This window comes from Trachurus japonicus, chromosome 16, assembly GCF_045865225.1.
Source record: "Trachurus japonicus isolate A0001 chromosome 16, Traja_1.0".
Taxonomy (NCBI): domain Eukaryota; kingdom Metazoa; phylum Chordata; class Actinopteri; order Carangiformes; family Carangidae; genus Trachurus; species Trachurus japonicus.
The window spans coordinates 2,589,925-2,610,818 of record NC_140922.1 but is presented as its reverse complement, the minus strand read 5'-3'; the positions used below and the strand labels follow the sequence as shown (position 1 = coordinate 2,610,818).

The 20,894-nt window shown below is 45.6% G+C and overlaps 3 protein-coding genes, 4 non-coding genes and 1 pseudogene across 7 annotated transcripts in view; all 8 read left to right on the top strand.

The window, feature by feature from the left end:
* The first annotated feature begins 15 nt into the window (after positions 1-15).
* On the top strand, positions 16-2,047 carry LOC146971427 (uncharacterized). Its single transcript, XM_085802362.1, has 5 exons — positions 16-667; positions 785-964; positions 1,512-1,649; positions 1,858-1,919; positions 2,015-2,047. The coding sequence occupies exons 1-5, from the start codon at positions 16-18 to the stop codon at positions 2,045-2,047; spliced, it is 1,065 nt and encodes a 354-aa protein (XP_085658488.1).
* Positions 2,048-2,406: 359 nt separating this feature from the next.
* Positions 2,407-3,239, top strand: LOC146971426 (uncharacterized; annotated as a pseudogene).
* A 184-nt stretch (positions 3,240-3,423) lies between these two features.
* LOC146971425 (uncharacterized) lies at positions 3,424-7,279 on the top strand. The gene is made up of 6 exons (XM_085802361.1): positions 3,424-3,607; positions 3,737-3,940; positions 4,415-5,031; positions 5,453-5,706; positions 6,050-6,295; positions 6,607-7,279. Exons 1-6 carry the CDS (start codon positions 3,424-3,426, stop codon positions 7,277-7,279), a joined length of 2,178 nt encoding a protein of 725 aa, XP_085658487.1.
* A 3,968-nt stretch (positions 7,280-11,247) lies between these two features.
* trnah-gug (transfer RNA histidin (anticodon GUG)) lies at positions 11,248-11,319 on the top strand. The gene has a single exon. It is a non-coding gene; the product is annotated as a tRNA-His (tRNA).
* A 904-nt stretch (positions 11,320-12,223) lies between these two features.
* Positions 12,224-12,295, top strand: trnah-gug (transfer RNA histidin (anticodon GUG)). Its single transcript has one exon. It is a non-coding gene; the product is annotated as a tRNA-His (tRNA).
* Positions 12,296-12,411: 116 nt separating this feature from the next.
* trnar-acg (transfer RNA arginine (anticodon ACG)) lies at positions 12,412-12,484 on the top strand. Its single transcript has one exon. It is a non-coding gene; the product is annotated as a tRNA-Arg (tRNA).
* Positions 12,485-12,711: 227 nt separating this feature from the next.
* Positions 12,712-12,783, top strand: trnah-gug (transfer RNA histidin (anticodon GUG)). The gene has a single exon. It is a non-coding gene; the product is annotated as a tRNA-His (tRNA).
* Positions 12,784-16,669: 3,886 nt separating this feature from the next.
* ptpn23a (protein tyrosine phosphatase, non-receptor type 23, a) overlaps positions 16,670-20,894 on the top strand; it is a 33,290-nt gene continuing 29,065 nt past the window's right edge. Inside the window, exons 1-3 of the mRNA XM_085802359.1 lie at positions 16,670-16,905; positions 18,369-18,443; positions 20,220-20,347. Coding sequence (XP_085658485.1) covers positions 16,822-16,905; positions 18,369-18,443; positions 20,220-20,347 — 287 coding nt within the window. The 5' untranslated portion in view covers positions 16,670-16,821. The remainder of the gene's footprint in view (positions 16,906-18,368; positions 18,444-20,219; positions 20,348-20,894) is intronic.

Here is a 20,894-nt window from a genome sequence, read left to right as displayed (position 1 = left end):
AATTTTTTTATTTAGATGGAACCTCGCTTCAGGAGGCGGGCAGACGGCAGCCTCAACCTCACTGACACTGTTGAGGCCTGTGCTGTGAAGGAGGCTAATAAAGGGAAGCCCTGGGTCAAGCCTCTGTCTCCAGAGAGCGTACTCGTCAAGGCCAAAAATGCCTTGATGAAGCTCAATGGAGATACAACAAACCGAGCACACCTGCTGGGTCTCTTTGAGATTCAGTTTGGTGTGTTTCGGGGGCAATCATTCAAGTGGGTTCTGGAAAATGCCCTGGGATATGCTGCCTATCTAGTGGCAGCCATGAACAGGGACCCCACTGGAGGGAGCAAAGACTCCATTGATCATGCCCACAGTAAAATATCTTTTAAAGAGTACATGGAGCTCTTTCCTTCTGGCAGAATTGCCGTTGCCATGAAGGAAGAGCAATATGTTACAAAAAAACCATCCCAACCCACCCAGGACCCTGCTGCTGCCGCTGCCCAGCACACAGCCCAGCACGCAGCCCCCACCCAGGACCCTGCTGCCGCCGCTGCCCAGCACACAGCTCCCACCTCCCACCACACTTCCTCCTCTTCCCTCTGCTCACTCTTGGCCAGGAGGATACCGGAGCAGAACCTGGCCAAGGCTGTGCAAAGGCTGACTTCCCCCCTCAAAGCCAAACCTTGTAAGCAAACATTTACTTGTATAACACATTTTTTATGTCTAGTATTTTTTTTTTGTATTTATTGCTGTTCAAAACTCATAGTGTCTATGTTTGTCCTACTTTCTGTTTTGTTTTTAGCTTTGAAAAAAGGACGGCTAAGAGCTCCCACCCTCGGCCACGCCTCTCTGTCTGCTGGGCCTTCGGCTTCACTGGGCCGTGCTCCCACCTTCGGCCAAGCCTCCCTGTCTGCTGGGCCTTCGGCTTCACTGGGCCGTGCTCCCACCCTCGGCTACGACACCACGTCTGCTGGGCCTTCGGCTTCACTGGGCTGTGCTCCCACCCTCGGTCACGCCTCCCTGTCTGCTAGGCCTTCGGCTTCACTGGGCCGTGCTCCCACCCTCGGCTACGACACCACGTCTGCTGGGCCTTCGGCTTCACTGGGCTGTGCTCCCACCCTCGGTCACGCCTCCCTGTCTGCTAGGCCTTCAGCTTCACTGGGCCGCGCTCCCACCCTCGGCTACGACACCACGTCTGCTGGGCCTTCGGCTTCACTGGGCCGCGCTCCCACCCTCGGCCTCGGTCACGGCACCACGTCTGCAGCACCAGCCGCCCTCGGTCACGCTCCCCTGCCGTCCACAGCAGCCTCTGGACCTCCAGCCGCCCTCGGTCACGCCCCCCTGTTGTCCACAGCAGCCTTTGGACCTCCAGCCGCCCTCGGTCACGCCCCCCTGTTGTCCACAGCAGCCTTTGGACCTCCAGCCGCCCTCGGTCACGCCCCCCTGTTGTCCACAGCAGCCTCTGGACCTCCAGCCGCCCTCGGTCACGCCCCCCTGTTGTCCACAGCAGCCTCTGGACCTCCAGCCGCCCTCGGTCACGCCCCCCCTGTTGTCCACAGCAGCCTTTGGACCTCCAGCCGCCCTCGGTCACGCCCCCCTGTCCTCTGAGGTGGATGACAGCACACTGCTGGCAGTGGCCACTCGTTTAGAGGATGAACATCTGATACGTAAGTTTAATTTTGTCATGTCCTTTGTGTGCCCCCCCCTTTACTTTGGAATTCCTGTCTTGTTTTCTTGTGTGTGTCTTTGACCTAGTTTAGTTCCTGTTTTATTTTGAAGTCCTTGTCCTGTCTTCCTGTGTGCCCCCTGCCCTTGATTGCCTAATGTGTCTCACCTGTGCTGACTGCACCACCTGTGTCTCCCTTGTGTATTTAGCTCAGTGTCTCCCTTTGTCTGTGTTATTTGCTCCCATGTTCCTGTGTTTCCCTGTGCTGCCAGTCAGTTAAATGAATGATGAAGAAAAACTGAGTCGAGTAAAGTGAATTTGCATTTGTTTATTAATGTGTTTATTTCCTTGTTTTTTTTTCTCCAGCTCAACGAGTCTGTCTTCCAGCCGGCTGGATAAAAATCTTGCCAGAGGTGGACCAGAGGTGGATTGCCAAGGCTCTGTTCAGGTGGTCAGCCCAGGGCCACCCTGAGCTTGACTTCAGCAGAGTGGACAGACTTTGGTGGCATCCACCACCAGTGCCGCTGAAGATCTGTCGGACCCCTACCCTGGAGAACTACTTCGGCCACCCTCTGCTGCTGTGGATGCCAAGGAAGTTGTGGCAGGTGAAACTCACCTGTCCGCATGAGGGCTGCGACAAAGTACAGCTGTCCTCAGCTGGCCTTCACCAGAAGGTCAGGCAAGTGGTGGGTGTGGGGAAGACATACTTTGTCGCTTCAGAGTACCTCGCCTGCCGCAACTGCAAGAGGAAGGTCATCAGCTGGAGCCATGCCGTCGTCTCCCAGCTTGATGTCGGCCACAGGGTGCAGTTCCCTTGTATCCTTACATCTAAACTTGCCTGTGACACCGAGGTGGCAAGTTTAATGCGTCAGCGAGGCCTGGGAAACAGCAGCAGCCAGATCCAGAAGAAGCTGCTGGAGCGTCACACTGAGGTCTGGTTGCATAAGACTGTCCAGTACCTCACTGACTGCAAGGGGATTGCCAGCGCTGTCAGGTCAGGCCTGATCCTGCCCCTCACATTTGAGCCAGTACCTGCAATGCCAGTCGTCCCAAAACACCGGTGGCTGATGCAGGTGTATGCCCAGGATGTCCTGCAGAGGCTCGAGGAGATCAAGGCCAGCATCACATCTCTGTACGGCCGGATCCTGAAAATGGATTCGACCAAGAAGATCGCCCGAAAGCTCGCAGGACACAGCTACGGGACGGCTACCTGGGCAACAAATGTGGGGAACGAGTACGGACAGGTCATCGTGTCCGTGCTCACTGCCAGTGAGGGTTTCGGTCTTGGGCCGATGATCGAAGGCCTCATCGGAAGATACAGAGTGGCTGGGGTGGCTCCTCCTGAGGTGCTGTATGTCGACCGCGACTGCTGTGGGAACACTCTCCTGAGGAGAATGTTTGAAGAGTGGGGAGAGATGGCCATTCGGTTGGACATATGGCACTTCATGCGAAGGTTTGCTGTGGGCTGCACCACCGACTCCCACCAACTCTATGCCACCTTTATGAGTCGCCTCAGCCACTCGATCTTCATGTGGGACCAGGACGACCTGACGGCGCTGAAGGAGGCCAAGCATGCAGAGCTGGAAGCTGAGCGCAAACATCCGTCTGAGGCTGATGTCATGCGCTCCATCAGCCGCAGCGAGCTCGCTCTGCATTGCAGAAGGACCACCCGTGGGGCCCAGGAGACACTGGCTCTGATCGAGGAGCTCATCCAGGCCTTTGATGGTGATGCAGGCCGTGATACGCTGGGGGTCCCTCTGATCAACTCGGCCCGGATGAGAGAGATCCTCAAGTCACAGCGGAAGCACGTTGCCTGCATCCAGGATCCTCCAGGTGTACAGCTGTACACGCAGACGGGCACTCTTGTGAAAGGAGGGCACCATCTGCCGACGTACCGCTGTGCAAGAGGGTCGACGTCGCTGGAGTCCTTCCATCTACACATGAACCGGTTCATCCCAGGTAAATATACAAATCTTTTTTCTACTAACTTCATTAAAATAGTGAACTATGATTATTTTTAATTAATAATTTAATTGTAACAACAATTAATAATTGTCCCCCCCTCCCCATTTTTAATTTTCCCTACAGGTACCCTGGCAAGTGACACCTTCTTCCAGGCGTACCTTCTGGATGGGCTCGCAAGGTGGAACAATGACCGGGCTGCTGCAGCAACCAGCGATGTCCAACAGCCACAATCGTACAGTCATCTTCTCCGCCATGCTGTCAACACCCTGGCAGAGGAGGTTATGGGCGAGAAGATGATCTGTTACGTGGGGCCGAGAAAATACACTGGTAGGTGACTATTATATTATTTTTTTGACATTTTCATTCAAGTTTATAAAAATCATTCTATTCTGTCCTCAGTGTGTGCGTCCACAAATTGACAGATGGCAAACATTGTCCAGAGTTGAATGAGCTTTAATGACGTCTTCATTCTCATGAACATTTATTGTAAAACTGAAATGACAAGAGATAATTGCTAATTATTAAATTGTTACCAAATTATCATAATATATTCACAAAGAACACAATGCAAGCTAAATAGCTGCAGTTGTGGCTCACTGCTACTTTAGCTACTCTTAAACGCCACTAGGGGGAGAAGGCAATACAACTACACAACTTAGAACATAACAGTAGGATTTTGTAATTATTTAAGTTAGAGTCCACAGAAAAAACAACAGGACATAACACATTCTAACACTCACTTACTATATATTGTCCTGATATGTTGTCTAATTGTTTATCAATGGTTTTTATATTTTAAAGGTGAGCTGTTGGGCATCGAGTACCTGTACCACCAAACAGGGAAAGTGCTGCAGGACTACAAGTCCGCGATAGAGGAGTCTGAGACATCAGATGTTGCTGTGGAGGTGGATGAAGGATGTGGGGAGGTTGAGGACTTTCAAGACATCACTGTCCCGACCTTTGCCACAGAAAGAGCACCTCCTGTGTCCACACAATCTGCAGCATCTGTGGTTCCTCCATCACCTGTGACATCACGGTCTGTGGTCGTCCTTCCTCCATCGCCTGTGGTCGTCCCTCCTCCATCGCCTGTGGTCGTCCCTCCTCCATCGCCTGTGGTGGTCGTCCCTCCTCCATCGCCTGTGGTGGTCGTCCCTCCTCCATCGTCTGTGGTCGTCCCTCCTCCATCGCTTGTGGTGGTCGTCCCTCCTCCATCGCCTGTGGTGGTCGTCCCTCCTCCATCGCCTGTGGTGGTCGTCCCTCCTCCATCGCCTGTGGTGGTCGTCCCTCCTCCATCGCCTGTGGTGGTCGTCCCTCCTCCATCGCCTGTGGTCGTGCCTCCATGGCCTGTGGTCGTGCCTCCATCACGGTCTGTGATTGTCCCTCCTCCATCACAGTCTGTGGCCGTCCCTCCATCGCCTGTGACATCACCGTCTGCGCTTGTCCCTCCATCACCTGTGACATCACCGTCTGCGCTTGTCCCTCCATCACCTGTGACATCACTGTCTGCGCTTGTCCCTCCATCACCTGTGACATCACCATCTGCGGTCCCTACCGTACTTCCTCCTGGAGCACATAGCTGTGAGTTTTACTACAGTATTAATATAGTTTTGGTATTTGTTGTCATGGAAATGTAATCGTCATAAAGATAATAACACAACTTTCAACTTAATATTTACCTTCTTCTTTCCCCAGTGGACCAGTTAATGGCAGAAGCGTCCATTTCACATGATGTAAGGGCCAGGTTCCTTTTTTAAATTTATATTTTTGTAGTCTGTGCTTTCATGGGATTAACAGTATTATTGCTACTATCAAAAGTTCTAAAACTATCTTTCATTTTAGGATTCGGTTGGACCAGACAATATTGAGGGCTATGGAGCAGTGCAGGACTTAGCTGAGTTTCTGGTTGGCCTCAGAGACCACCGTCTGGCCTTGACAGGACAAGAAAGTGACCAGGTCATCACCCTGTGGCAGGCGTTGGGGGAGTATGACAAAAAAAAGACAGTTTACCATCCACGTCACCAGGCCACCCTAAAGCAGGGCCGATTCAGGGCCACTAAAAAGATTGTGGCACCAGGTGTAGAGAGCACCAAAAGGTATGTTAAATTAAGTTAACACAGCGACTTGATTGTCTAAACATCTTTAAAGAAAATGACACTGATTAACTATACTAAAGATAGAGATGATATTTCAAAGCTTATCTTATCAGCTTATCTTCTTGGGGTCCATTACATATGATGCACAATAACAACTTAAACAAATAGGAACATTCATTAAAAAAGAAGACAGACAACAAAACATTGAAGACTAAATGTGAAAAACAAAAAACGGAACAAACAAAAAGGGATAATTGAACAATAACACCACAGAGTAAGGATCACACGTTGATTACACACTTGTATATTATTGATAATGATATATGTATTCTGTCATTTTCAGGTGTTTCATTGGGGCTCACAGTCCTGCACAGTGGCCTGACTGTAACAGAGTGGTGGAGGCCATCTTTGTAAGGCTTTGTGCACTGTACCCCAATGCTGTGCGGTGTGAGGGAGTGAGGATGTCTCGTTTTACGATGGTGGCGCGTGTGTACAAGCACATCCGGGAATGCATCGTCACCAATGCGAAAGTGATGACTGACACCACTCTCCAGCTCCCAGAAGTCAATGCTGCAACAGTGACACAATGGTGAGTACATTAGAATACTCGATATCCTTTCCATTTCATATCAGTTTGCATTCAATCAGTTTTCATGACATGATGGCTGGCTCAGTAAATGACATGTAAATCTAAATGAAGCAGCCATTTTACAAAAGCAATAATAAAAATCTGATGAGTTGTTCTGTGATCACAGCTTTGTCATGCTGTTATATCTTAGTCATCAAATAGCAATTGATGTTCATTCTCTTGTGTTTTGGGTATTATCAAATTGGAATATTATTGTGTATCTTGTGTATTATTAAAAGCATGTTAATATTGGTGGTTTTATGTTTTCACAGGTTCAGCAGGCGTGGCAGGTCACAGGAGCAAAGCATTTTGCAGCAGGGTATCCAAGCTCCACAAGCACCCATGCAAGCACCTGGAAAGCTTCCTGCAGCAATGCAAAAAGTAGCAACTCTGCATCCTGCCACTTTAGCTGAGCCTCACCTGTTCATCCTGCCACCAAACACTGCTGGGCAGGCGAAGCTTAGAGGACGTCCACAAGCTTCAGCCGTTGCACCAGCACCGCCTGTCTCTCTCCCCTTCATTTTTCCTTCTGCGCAGCTTCCTCCAGTGCCAGGACCCTGCACATTCCAAGGGCAGCAGTCTGCACCTGGAATGTTCTTCAACCTCTCTCTTCCTTCAACTTCTCTTCCTTCATCTCTTCCTTCAACTACACCATCACCATCAACTCAGATGCAGGAATCTGTCCCGTACACCACTCAGCAGTACAGAAAGAGGAAAGAAGAAAGGGAGCACAGTGGTACTGTGACCAGAAAGTACACAAAGAAGACAGACGTCATCCTTTGCAGCAAGTGCAGTCAGGAGAGGAAGCCACCATCACATCTCCAGTACTTTGGAAACTGGTACTGTGAGAAGTCTGAGACTCAGACATACAGCGAATGGAGGGCTGTGCTGGAGCAGCGGGGTTATGGGAGAAAAAGGGCCAGAAATGACGACCCTCCAGCTTAAAATGTTTTGTTTCTATTCTGTATCCATCTTACTGCCTGACCAGATGTTAACATGCAGTGGGAGTTTATATTGCACTTTCATTCAGTTCAAGTTGTTCAAGAGAGTAGTTTTTAAATTGATGTATAGTTCTTAATTCTATCTTTGCTCATTTCCCTCTTTTTTTTTTTTTCTTTGACTTGCCTCCACTTGTCCCCCGTAGCCATAGGTCAGAGGACTGGACCTCCTCTGACCATCACTGCTATAGTTCAGGCCCAGTCCTGACCCACACTGCCATAGGTCAGAGGACTGGGTCTCCTCTGACCTATGGCAGTGTGGGTCAGGACTGGGTCTGACCATCACTGCTATAGTTCAGGACTGGGCCTCCTCTGACCATCACTGCTTTAGTTCAGGACACTGCCATACGTCAGGACTAGGTCTGACCCACACTGCCATAGGTCGGAGGACTGGGTCTCCTCTGACCATCACTGCCATAGCTCAGGACTGGGCTTCTCTGACCATCACAGCTATATGTAGATCAGGACTAGGTCTGACCCACACTGCCATAGGTCAGAGGACTTGGTCTCCTCTGACCTATGGCAGTGTGGGTCAGGACTGGGTCTGACCATCACTGCTATAGTTCAGGACTGGGCCCTCTGACCATCACTGCTTTAGTTCAGGACACTGCCATGTTTACGTCAGGACTAGGTCTGACCCATCACTGCTATAGTTCAGGCCCAGTCCTGACCCACACTGCCATAGGTCAGAGGACTTGGTCTCCTCTGACCTATGGCAGTGTGGGTCAGGACTGGGTCTGACCATCACTGCTATAGTTCAGGACTGGGCCCTCTGACCATCACTGCTTTAGTTCAGGACACTGCCATGTTTACGTCAGGACTAGGTCTGACCCACACTGCTATAGCTCAGGACTGGGCCTCCTCTGACCATCACTGCTATAGTTCAGGCCCAGTCCTGACCCACACTGCCATAGGTCAGAGGACTGGGTCTCCTCTGACCTATGGCAGTGTGGGTCAGGACTGGGTCTGACCATCACTACTATAGCTCAGGACTGGGTCTGACCATCACTGCTTTAGTTCAGGACACTGCCATAGGTCGGAGGACTGGGTCTCCTCCGGCCTGTCTCCTCTAAACCTGCCATGCGTCTCACTTGTTATCTTTGTTACGTATCTTATTTTTATATTTAAAATGTAATATTTAGGTTGCTTGTCTTACTATTATATTTATTTATATTTAATTTATTTATATTTCATCTTATAGTTATTTAGGTTGCTTGTCTTACTATTATTATTACTTCTATTTTATTTATTTATATTTCATCTTATTATTTAGGTTGCTAATCTTAGCCTACTATTATTATTATTTATCTTGTGTTATTGTTGTTGTTGTGCTTCTTGCTATATTAAAAAAAGTATGAAAGCGATTTCTGTGACTTGATTTCTTCATCTTTCTATTATTATTATCATTATTTGGTTAGTTGACTTAAATCAAAATCTACAGCTTTTAATACCTGCACAAACTTACACTATGTACTGTAACAATAATCACCATAGAATAGAGAATACTTTATTCATCCCTAGCAGGGAAATTCAAATTAGTCCAGTAGCTCACACAACAATGACACAAAAAAGATGAACACAAAACATTTTAACAAGTGTTATATAAAACGATTGCAGCAGGGACAAATGATCTCTTAAATCTTTCAGTTCTGCAGGTCAGGGAGATGAGCCTTTTACTGCGGTTGCTCCTCTGACCTGTGAGGGTTTTGTGTAGAGGGTGTTAATGTATATGTATATGTCATATACACTAACATCAACTGTCACATACATTCCTTAGATTGACTATAGATTTTATAAGCCTGTTTCACATTTCCTCACATCTTTGTGTGTTGGTATGAATGTAAAATACAGAAATAAAATTTCTGTAGCCTATTTTACATTCATATTACTTTTATTACCATTGTTTATCACTGCTTGAAACAACAACATTATCGTTCATTTTCACAAGGATTGGGCTGTTTGTGTGACAATATTAATGTAAAGTAGTCAAATATGGTAATTTTTACGACATTTAAGGCAGTTTTACATCAAATAATGCGAGCAAGCGGGACCCGAAACGGGATTCGATACCGCGGTCCCGTGATGTATTTTCCGACATTTATGGTACCTTTACGTAGACCGACGCGCGCCGGCCTTGGCGCAATGGATAACGCGTCTGACTACGGATCAGAAGATTCTAGGTTCGACTCCTGGCCAGCTCGGTTAACCCTTTAACTGGTCACATGTCTGTCCATAACTTAACCAATTAGGGACTGTTCGTTATTTATCATCAGTGCCACCGGAGGGATTCACAGGACTTTTTTTTTTTTTTTATATGACCCCCCTGTCGGAGTCAGTACATTTTAACATGACCCTGCATTAAGCCTTATCAAAAGATACATGACCCCCCCCCCCCCCCCCCCCCCCCAGCCATCGACACGTGACATCGCATCATGTAGCGCGTGACACTACATTATCTCATTTTGACAACCATGTGTGCAACACCTTCTCATCACAATGCCATTTATCAGCTGTTATTAAAATCCAACTCATCAATAACATAATCGCGATTTTGGACCAGCTCACATTACACAACAAGCCGTTAACAATTAATCCACACTCAAACCGAAGCAACAATAATGTGAACTGCACTCAACAACGTATTATTACAAGGTTTACAACAGATGACAGACAACCTGGGCTGTGTGTGTGTGTATGTGTGTGTGTGTTTGTGTGTGTGCCTGCGTGTGTAAGAAAGAGAGAGAGAGAGAGAAAGTAGGTAAAACCAGCTAGCTGTTAGCTACCGTAGCTCAGGCGTCGGTCTCCCGTCAGGTAAAAGCTGCCGTTTATTCCTCAAATGTAGTTCATGAAGTTGTACAGTTATCCATCACTGCAGTTGAATTAGCCGCTAAACTGCTGGACGCTAAAACCGAGGGGGCGTCTGTGTGTTTACAATTCACGAAAGCAACGTGAACGTGCGTGCCGCTCAGCCTCTGTACAGTACTGAAGTGAGAATCCGTCGCGCTATCGCTCGTGTTTTGATACGTGACCGTTTTGTGTAAATTTGCGTCATCGCGTCTCCCCTCCCCTCCCCTCTACTGTCAATCCAGCTAACAGGACGGATGTAAAAATGTGTTGAGACACATAAAGTCCACTCATTTTACCGTCGGCTTGACAATGGACGAGGTGAAGCTGATCCTTGACGTCCTGGTCCTGGTGTAGCAGGTTAAAAAAAACTCCACTCAGCCCTGCTCGTATCGCGGCCGTTGTACGGTACTTCAGCTGACTGTTGCTGAGTTTGAGGACTTGCTAGCAGCTAGGGTTGGTGCCAGGATCTCCAGGCAGGACACCAACTAAAGTTACAGGCGCTTCATTTCAGCTGCAGACGCCTGTCCATCTGTCTCCGGTGAGTAGCAGTCGGTAGCAGTGTATTGTTGTGTCAGAATCTCAACGCTGATAGGCTGTCGCGTCACAGCGTCACGCAATGTCGCGTCAAAAGTTCAATATTTTCAACTCGCGCGTTGACGCGCGTATCGCGTCGCCTGGCGCGATTTCGCGTCTGTGCATTGACTTTACATGTAATCTCGACGCGCGACAACGCAGCATCGCGTTTGGTGTGAACACCCCTTTAGTGTGATAACTCATCTATCAGACGATGTAGGCCAAACTTTGTGCAAAATTCTATTTTTGAGTAAATCCGGGATGAAAGTGTGGTATTTTTTTTTTGCATTGGATAATGCAGGCGCACAGATTATACGTCAGCCTGTACACGATTCATCAGCCACTGATATTGGATCCGTCATTCAAACGTCTGAGACACGCACACGCACGGAGCTCGGTCTCGGTCTCGGCCCAAGTTCTGAATATCCCGCCCGCTCGATAACGACCAATCAAATTAATTTATGCTGGGTCTTCAAACAGGCGCTGAACATAGTCGCCGTGATCGTATAGTGGTTAGTACTCTGTGTTGTGGCCGCAGCAACCCCGGTTCGAATCCGGGTCATGGCAACTCTGCACAGACTGGTTGTTTTACTTCCTACCGTCCTGTACGTCACTGCATAATATACAACTATTGACCCTCTGTCCTGTGACAACTCAGGTGATCCAGCAAGCTGGTCCAGTGAGGGCTAGTGGCACAATGGATAACGCAATATAGCCTATTTGTCTAAATAAAGGTTGAACTGAACTGAATTAAACTAAATTTACAGAGGCCACTCAGGCCCACACCAGAGCAGTGGCAACCAGCAGCTCTACAGCCCAATCTCTGATCCTAGACCTGTCCAGTCTTTGCGAGAATTATTTGAATAACAGCAATAAAAAGTGAACAAGGAAACAAACGCATTAACTTTTCGTAGGCTACCTGTGTTTCAGAAATCACATGAACAGTAAACCTGGCGTGGAGGGAGAAGCCAGTTGCACACCTGCAGAGTGTATGGGCCTGCCTGTCTTTGTGGACCACTCACATACTGTGATAAACGCGCCAATATGCTTTGATTGCATACAAGTCTACGACACAGCCATGGGTGTAATATAAAAATGTATATTCTTCTTAAATAGGTGGTATTAGAACTCATTGTTCTCATAATGCATCCAGTGAGCCGCAGTCGGCTCAGACCTGCATCTGTGGACACTTCCTCTACTGTTACTGGCTACTCCCTGGAAAAACCAGCTGTGTGGTGGTAGGCTACCGGAGGAGAGTCTGTCAGTGTACTCTCTTAGCAAACAACTTCATAGACACTTCATGTGAGATTGTGACACCTAGTGGTCATAGTGTGGAATACCCACACAAACATCCAACAGAAAGACCATTCATGGCTGTAGGTAGTTCATAATCTCAACATAGCAGTTAGTGTACCATCTGCCTAGATAAATACATAGATTCTGGGTCTTCAAACAGATGATAAACCTAGTCGCCGTGATCGTATAGTGGTTAGTACTCTGCGTTGTGGCCGCAGCAACCCCGGTTCAAATCCGGGTCACGGCAACTCTGCACAGACTGGTTGTTTTACTTCCTACCGTCCTGTACGTCACTGCATAATATACAACTGTTGACCCTCTGTCCTGTGACAACTCAGGTGATCCAACAACCTGGTCCACTGAGGGCTAGTGGCGCAATGGATAACGCGTCTGACTACGGATCAGAAGATTCTAGGTTCGACTCCTGGCTAGCTCGGTCAACCCTTTAACTGGTCACATGTCTGTCAATAACTTAACCAATTAGAAATCTCGACCCCTTCGCTATGTAAATCAAAACATCTCGCCAAAACTAACTGGCATGGTTGTGGCCACAGGAAGCCAACAAAGTCACATGAACTTAAAATTTAGGATATGACTGGAGTTAAAACAGAAGTCAGGAGCTGGTAAATATACTGGGTCTTCAAACAGCTGATAAACCTAGTCGCCGTGATCGTATAGTGGTTAGTACTCTGCGTTGTGGCCGCAGCAACCCCGGTTCGAATCCGGGTCACGGCAACTTTGCTGTTGTTTGACTGGTTGTTTTACTTCCTACCGTCCTGTACGTCACTGCATAATATACAACTGTTGACCCTCTGTCCTGTGACAACTCATACCCCTTTTCCACCAAGCTGGTTCTGGTGCTGGTTCCGAGCCAGTGCCTGCTTAGCACCGGTTCTTAGCTTTTCCACCGCCTAAGCACCGGTTCTTGGTTCTTAGAACTGGTTCCAGACCAGCACCAACTCCTTTCTGGGCCAGAGCTAAGAACCGGTTCTTCCAGGGGCTGGCAGCAGGGTTACCTTAGCAACAAGACCCGCGCTAAGATATACAGACACGTTATCGCTACGTATTAAGTTTGTTTATCGATGTAAACACAGTTGAAGCTAACTAGCTGAGCTACAGGCGGTGGCTAACAGCAGCTAACGCTCATATCAAAACATATCGCCGTCAAAACGTAGTTGCCGGTCGCGGCAATTATGGCGAAGACGGCTGCTTTTTCCTTCTTTTTTTTCAGCCGGGTTTAGAGTTATCGTTAATTAAAAGCCTAGTCTGTGCTTCCACGTCGGGTCCGGTGTTCTACACCCGCAGGTCGGACCGGGTTTTAATTTTCAGGTCCGTTTATAACTGTAGCAGGCAGCAAAGACAGGAGCAGCTCCTGATGGGGATGTGGCTCTGACTTGGCTCCTGATCAGTGGAAAAGCAAAGTGGTTCTTTGGAGGAACCAGAGTTAAACCAGTTAAGCACCGAACTAGCACCAGCACCGAACCAGCACTGGAACCAGTTTGGTGGAAAAGAGGTATCAGTTGATCCAGCAACCTGGTCCACTGAGGGCTAGTGGCACAATGGATAACGCGTCTGACTACCTGCAATATAGCCTATTTGTCTAAATAAAGGTTGAACTGAACTGAATTAAACTAAATTTACAGAGGCCACTCAGGCCCACACCAGAGCAGTGGCAACCAACAGCTCTACAGCCCAATCTCTGATCCTAGACCCGTCCAGGCCTTGCGAGAATTATAACAGCAATAAAAAGTGAACAAGGAAACAAACGCATTAACTTTTCGTAGGCTACCTGTGTTTCAGAAATCACATGAACAGTAAACCGGGCGTGGAGGGAGAAGCCAGTTGCACACCTGCAGAGTGTATGGGCCTGCCTGTCTTTGTGGACCACTCACATACTGTGATAAACGCGCCAATATGCTTTGATTGCATACAAGTCTACGACACAGCCATGGGTGTAATATAAAAATGTATATTCTTCTTAAATAGGTGGTATTAGAACTCATTGTTCTCATAATGCATCCAGTGAGCCGCAGTCGGCTCAGACCTGCATCTGTGGACACTTCCTCTACTGTTACTGGCTACTCCCTGGAAAAACCAGCTGTGTGGTGGTAGGCTACCGGAGGAGAGTCTGTCAGTGTACTCTCTTAGCAAACAACTTCATAGACACTTCATGTGAGATTGTGACACCTAGTGGTCATAGGCAAGGCAAGGCAAGGCAAGGCAATTTTATTTGTATAGCCCGTTTTTACAAACAGTTTGTCTCAAAGGGCTTTACATGGCATCGTAACAACATCCTCTGTCCTTAGACCCTCACATCACTGATGTGAGGAATACCCACACAAACATGTGCACTTCCCTCTTTGTCTCCATCTTAATTAATATGGTCCACTCCTGAATCTGCCAACCAACTGCTATGTTGGGTGATTGACAGCGACCGGAACGAAAGGCACACACAAGTGTTAAGGCTAGAGGGAACAATAGTCATTCACAATGCTGATGTTTGTTTTCTTCAACACTGGCACAATGATGGCCGACTCAAGGCATGCAGGGACCGTTCCCCATCCCCTGTGTCTTCTTTTTCTCAGATGTTGCAGAGTCAGGTGGGTGTGACTGCCTCATAGCTGAGAACACCAGGGCCTGCTGTTACCAGGGGTTTTCTTTTAAGTCCAGCTTTTTATGTTACATCTCTGAGCCGTTTACACACACACTGTGTTCTATGTAAATTATGTTTTATCAAGGAAATTGTATTGGTATAGCCCATTTTTACAAACAGTGTGTGTCTCAAAGAGCTTTACATGGCATCATAACAACATCCTCTGCCCTTAGACTCTTTTCATCAGTCTGCATTTGTATACATAATATTTTTATATGTGTAGGTATAGGCTACTGTCTCTATTTGACTCCCTCTGGTTCGTTCGAGGGTTTGGAGCACAAGGGGCGTAAGTGACATTTTGGGGGTAAAATGACGTTTATGGGTCATTCTTCAACTACGGGCAAATTTGTGTCCCTGGCAGATATAACAAAAACTGAAACACATTTCTTGTTTTTTATTTTTGCACACTTACATGACATCAAAAAAAAAATTATAGATAACTTATTAATTTTACTATATAAATCATAGGTTTATATGTATTGTTTTATTATTCCCATTGTCCCTGGCTCAGATTTGTGACATTCAACCCCTCTTAATGTTGAATTAAATTGTGATCTAATAGTAACTTTATAGACAAGTGGTACACAAATCCCTATTTTAATGAAATGTATCATGTGTTGTAAGATATATTAGTGTTTTATGTCTTTTTTGATAAAAAGAACACCTGTCCCTTGGGGTCTCAGTCATTTCCACCACACGCCACAAAATGTAACTTTAGGGATGTTTTTTAAAGGTCAAGTATAGTTCTAATTACTCCAACAGTCTTTGGAAATGACGACCAATAAACATACTCTTTGTTTTGACAACATTAAACCTTGATTTTCTCTACTTTCAGTTCCTTCCAGGGAGCCAACTCTGCTCTCCAAACAAACAGCTCATATTTCCTTTGAATGTACAAATAATGTAAAAAATAATATTTGATTTTGTGCATGAGATTTAAAAAAAAAAAATGTGACAGAATGTCATTTCCATCACTTTTTTTTGGAGGTGACTAAACAATTTGTATGTCAAATGTCATTTCCAACACGTGAAGTCCTTTCCACCACACATTGTCATTTCCATCACATTACACATTTTCACATAAAATTCATAAAAATTAACAGTCAAACTAATAATATTTTTGCAGTTTTGGAAATTATGCAGCTGAAATTTCAATAAATGCTCTGAAAAATAGGTTTATTTTCATAGTTTTGTTTGGAAAAACAACTTTTTTGTGATGTGATGGAAATGACGCTTTCCACTTAATGTTAGACTAAAATGTCAAAAATCTTATATTATCTAAATAATTTTATCACAACAGCTATCAGAATGTGTTTCTATACATAACTGAAAAGTAAAATATCTGAAAAAATTTCTCTAAATATACGTTTGATTTTCTAAAATTTTCAAGACCAAATTTGCCCGTAGTTGAAGAATGACCCTTATATATCATTGGAAAGGTCTTGACGAGCTCTATCCAATCAGAAAGCTGGTTTAATCCCTTTGTCCAGTCATAGTGACCTAAAGGCTTAAAACACTAAAGGCGTAGCCTAAGTCAAAACATTAAATTCAGTTAGGAGCGAAAAAGGCGTAAGTGCCACACTTACACTGACAGAACCTGCACTGGCCCATTTTGACAGTCATCATGGATGGTAATGCCAGAGAAGAGCTCACAGAAGCCGAGAAAGTGTTATTACACAATTGTTGTTGTTTTTTTTCTTATGTTCTGTTTTGGCTTTGTTTTCACATGTGGTATGGTAGTCCTACGTATTTTTCTTCTGAAAACCAATAAAAAATGAATCACAAAAAGAAAAGAAAAGAAAAGACCTATACAACTTTCAGCCAACAGAACTACTTCTTATTTCTAGTATAGTAGTGGGTCTGTCTTCTAATTGGCTAGTTAGGAACAGCAAGGGCAGTTACAGAAATGAAGTCCGCAGACTACATTTCCCACAACCCCGCGCGGCACGTATTGTGGCTACGTCACGCATGCTCCCAACTTCCGGTTGAAGTGTAAATGGATACATGACACAGTTGTTTGGGAGGAAAGCTTTCTTCTGGAAAACCGTTTTACGTCCATAGAAGCCACCGCAGACACCTGGACATCGTAGCGGCGGACAGCGCCGTGTCGAGCGGCCGCTATGGAGGCGGTGCCCCGCATGCCGATGATCTGGCTGGACCTGAAGGAGGCAGGGGAGTTCCCGTTCAGCCCGGCCGTCAGGCAGGTGAGCTGGCTGGGCGGGGAGTGGAGCAACAGGGCTGGGGTCGAAAGTCAGCCTCGCTGCAGGGATTATGGACGGCTGGATAACCCGAAGCGAGAGGCTAACGCTAGCCCGGACAGACAGGCAGCCGGTAGCTGCCTGTCTGTCCGGGCTGGAGTCCTCCAGAACGGGTCTGAGGTCTGGCCGTGGCGAAGCCCCTGACCACCGCCTTTGTTTGCTAATGTTAGCTTCCTGCTAGCTACATGATAATAAGCTACGAACACAGCTGAAACTTCGTAATTAGCGCTCAACTCAAGTGGCTAAGCCCTTAGAAATGACCACAACAGGTCGCTGCAGTGAAGTTAAAGACACACTGTGTATAATCAGCAGGCTGGCTCCTCAGGCCCGGCACACAGCCACAGCAACATAACAACACAGTGAGCTCAGCGTCACATGCACCTGAACGCAGCAGCTGATTCACTGACCTAGGATCCCGGTGAAAGGAGACAAGACAATGTTCATAACATTTAATCCAGGCTACCAGTCACTCTTGTTTGTATAGTATATTCATATTATTATTATATAGTTTATTATATGTACCAAGTAAAATGCAGTGACTAAGTTAGAACTGTTCCAATATCGTCAGTCTGACTAAAATATGCCGTTCAACAGGTTTTAACAGAATCATAATAAAAAACGAACACAAACATATCAAGTGCAAAGTATAACATCAAAATTAAAGTCACTATATTAGGGGCTTATAAATCTGCATGGAGGAAAACTCTTCCTGTGGTTTGATTGCGCAATAAAGAAGCTATTAACTCTGCTGTGTGGGGAAAAAAAACAACAACACCAGCAATAACAAAGTTATTTTCTGACACATTTTTACACTGACAAAATTAAAACCACATTTTCCAAAGCTGCACGTGCGAAATTAAGAAGAGAGAAAATGACGATCACTCAACTTGTTCTTGTGATTTGCTGTCACATCCTTCTCTGCTGACCTCATTTCCAGCTCCTTCCTGGAGCAGATAAAAACAGATCTTTGCCCTCTGCTGTCACTGTCATGTCTTTGGGTAATATTCTCTATTTGGCTTTGGACTGTCCACATCAGTTCCTTCATTCAAAATCACTATCTGTCTGGTGACAAATGACTTGTTGCTGTGTCATCCAGCCTCTCCCCTGTAGCCTCATGACCTTCCTGTTTCCATGATTTCATTATAAAACAGACTCACACTGAAAAAAAAGAAAAAGACAACTCAGTATGTCTGCAGGGCTGTCTACCTCCTGACCTGACATTAAGCAGCTCCTTGTCATTAGAAAGGGAAATGTTCAAAACCGTCATTTACTGCGCAGTTATTCTGCATGACGCGGCAAAGATGTTATTCCAATCTGATTTTTAACCTAATTAACCTTTTTACTGTGTAAGCAGTCATTTTAAATGCACCACGTTCACCTGCTGGTCCTTTGTGTCCCTGCTCGTCCAGTTCATCTTGAAGAACTATGGAGAGAATCCGGACAACTACAACGAACAGATGAAGAAACTGGAGACGCTGCGTCAGGTAGGTGGTGACTGATCTCTGTGGCTTCAACCTGTTCGTGGTTTTTATGGAGTTCCTTAAAAGCTGCTTGTGTATATAGTGAAAACTATTCACCTGTATATCTTCCACTTTAACACAACAGCTCATTCCCATTTTAGCAGCTAAAGGTTCATGCGTATAACAGACTGTAAACATTTTCAAAAAGCTTATTCAGTCAGCTGTGAGCATCTTAATTTTACAGTTGACACAAAGTATTACTCAGGAAACAAGGGTCTCACACTGTGAAGAGGTAATAAGTATAAGAATGGCTTTTTTAAAATCCCCGAAGGGAAATTCATTTGTCTGTCACCTCATCTACCATTTGTAGAAGAATGAAAAAGCCTGATGGCTGATGGAAGGATCTTCTGTATCTCTCCGTCTCCCAGTGAAGAGAGAGGAGTGGTCCACCACTGCTGTTTTCTTTTCTTTGGTCCATCAAGGTGTTATGAAGTGGAAGATCTGAGTTGTTCAGAATGACCTCTGACATCTTCAACACCACAGACTGATTAAACATCTGCAGCAGATGTCTAGAGATCAGAGTTTTCTTGACAAAAAGATGCAGCTTTGCCCCCCTTTGGAGAGTGCGTCTGTGTTTAAGGACCAGTCCAACTTATTATCCAGGTGTACACACCTAGATATTTATAGTTTGACACCACTTCCATGTCCACTCCACAAGTATTCCCAGGCTGGAGAGGGGGCCTGGAGCTGCAGAGATCCATGATCATTTCCTTAGTCTTTGAGGTGATCATGCAGAGATCTATCTAGCATCACAACTACAGAATCCACTGTTATAGTCCAGGCAATCTAGCTCATTTTGGACCCAAAAATAATAAAAAAATTTTCACCATAAATCATTTCTATGAGGTGTCCAGAACAACATACTAAAAGTCCTAAGAAATCTAGTTGGGGAAATATGTTTAATTCTCATCAATCCAAGATTGATTTACTGTATAAAGTCTATGGTGCCAATAAGGCCAGACAACAATACACCCCAATGGGGCTATTTTTCTATTTTCAAAGAAACTTGTAATACAAAAAATATTACTTTTCATGTATACTTTCATTGTGTAAAGTTTCATTGTGGTAGGAGTAAAGAAAAAAAACAAGCCTATTTGGGTGTGTTTTGGGCATATTTGATGAGTTTATGGCTCATTTGCATATTCAATTTCATTTTCAAAGAAACTTGTAATACAAAAAATGTTACATTACATGCATACTTTCATTGTATAAAGTTTCATTGTGATAGGAGTAAAGGAAAAAAATAGCCCCATTGGGGTGTATTGTTTTCTGGCCTTATTGGCACCATAGACTTTATACAGTAAATCAATCTTGGATTGATGAGAATTAAACATATTTCCCCAACTAGGATTTCTTAGGACTTTTAGTATGTTGTTCCGGACACCTCCATAGAAATGATTTATGGTGAAAAACATTCTGTTACAATTAGTCTGTCGGAAAACACTATTTTTCCTGGACTTATTAGAGAAGACGTTATTGTGTTTGTGGTTTGTCTGTACTCTGTCTACTTCCTGTGGGCCACTCTAATGGAGTCAAATGTTCAATCTCACAGCCGAGGGATCTCGGATCAGTTTTCAAACCCGTCCCAGACTCAAGTCCACACGACCATTCAGCTCTTTTGAAACATCGATCAGTTCTGAACGTCCGTGTTCAGACGAGTCATGTCTTCTCATGTTGTGATTGTGTATCTGCGGTGAGGAGCGGCTGATTAAACCACAGCGTCTGCGTCCGTCCCCACAGAGCGCGGTGAACGTGACGAGGGATTTCGAGGGCTGCAGCACTCTGAGGAAGTACTTCGGCCAGCTGCATTACCTCCAGAGCCGGGTGCCCATGGGAACGAGCCAGGAGGCTGCCGTACCCATCTCATGGTAGACGCACAAATGCGCACACACACACAGATGGATATAACAGAGGCAGAGTTGAACATTCACACACACCCGACCTCCTGCAGCATGAACTATTGTTTCCCTGCACTCCAGAGGGTTAGAGCTTATTTTAGAGATCCACTCACTGCAGTTGTTGCTGGATAAAAACGTCAGTTCACTGCCCTAAATCTTCATGTTCAGAGAGGTGAACAAAATATACAGTCCACTAGAATATCGAACAATCTTAAGCCTTTAATCTCTTTGTTTTGATGTAGCAGATTCATGAGATAAGGGCCTCATATACACAATGGGACCAGACTGGTACAGGTATTAAGAAGCCATATATCCCTGGTCTGAAATGTCTTTCTCTGTAAAAGAAGACATTTGTGTCCTTCTTGTAGACATTATACATTTTGAACATGTCTTGTATTTCATTGTCAGGGAGCAGAAAATGATGTCCAGTATTAATGTGTATAGACTTTGACTTTGTTTTTTAATTACCAGTAGATATTCTATAATATGTCCTTTTTTATTTTTTATTTGTTGGCAG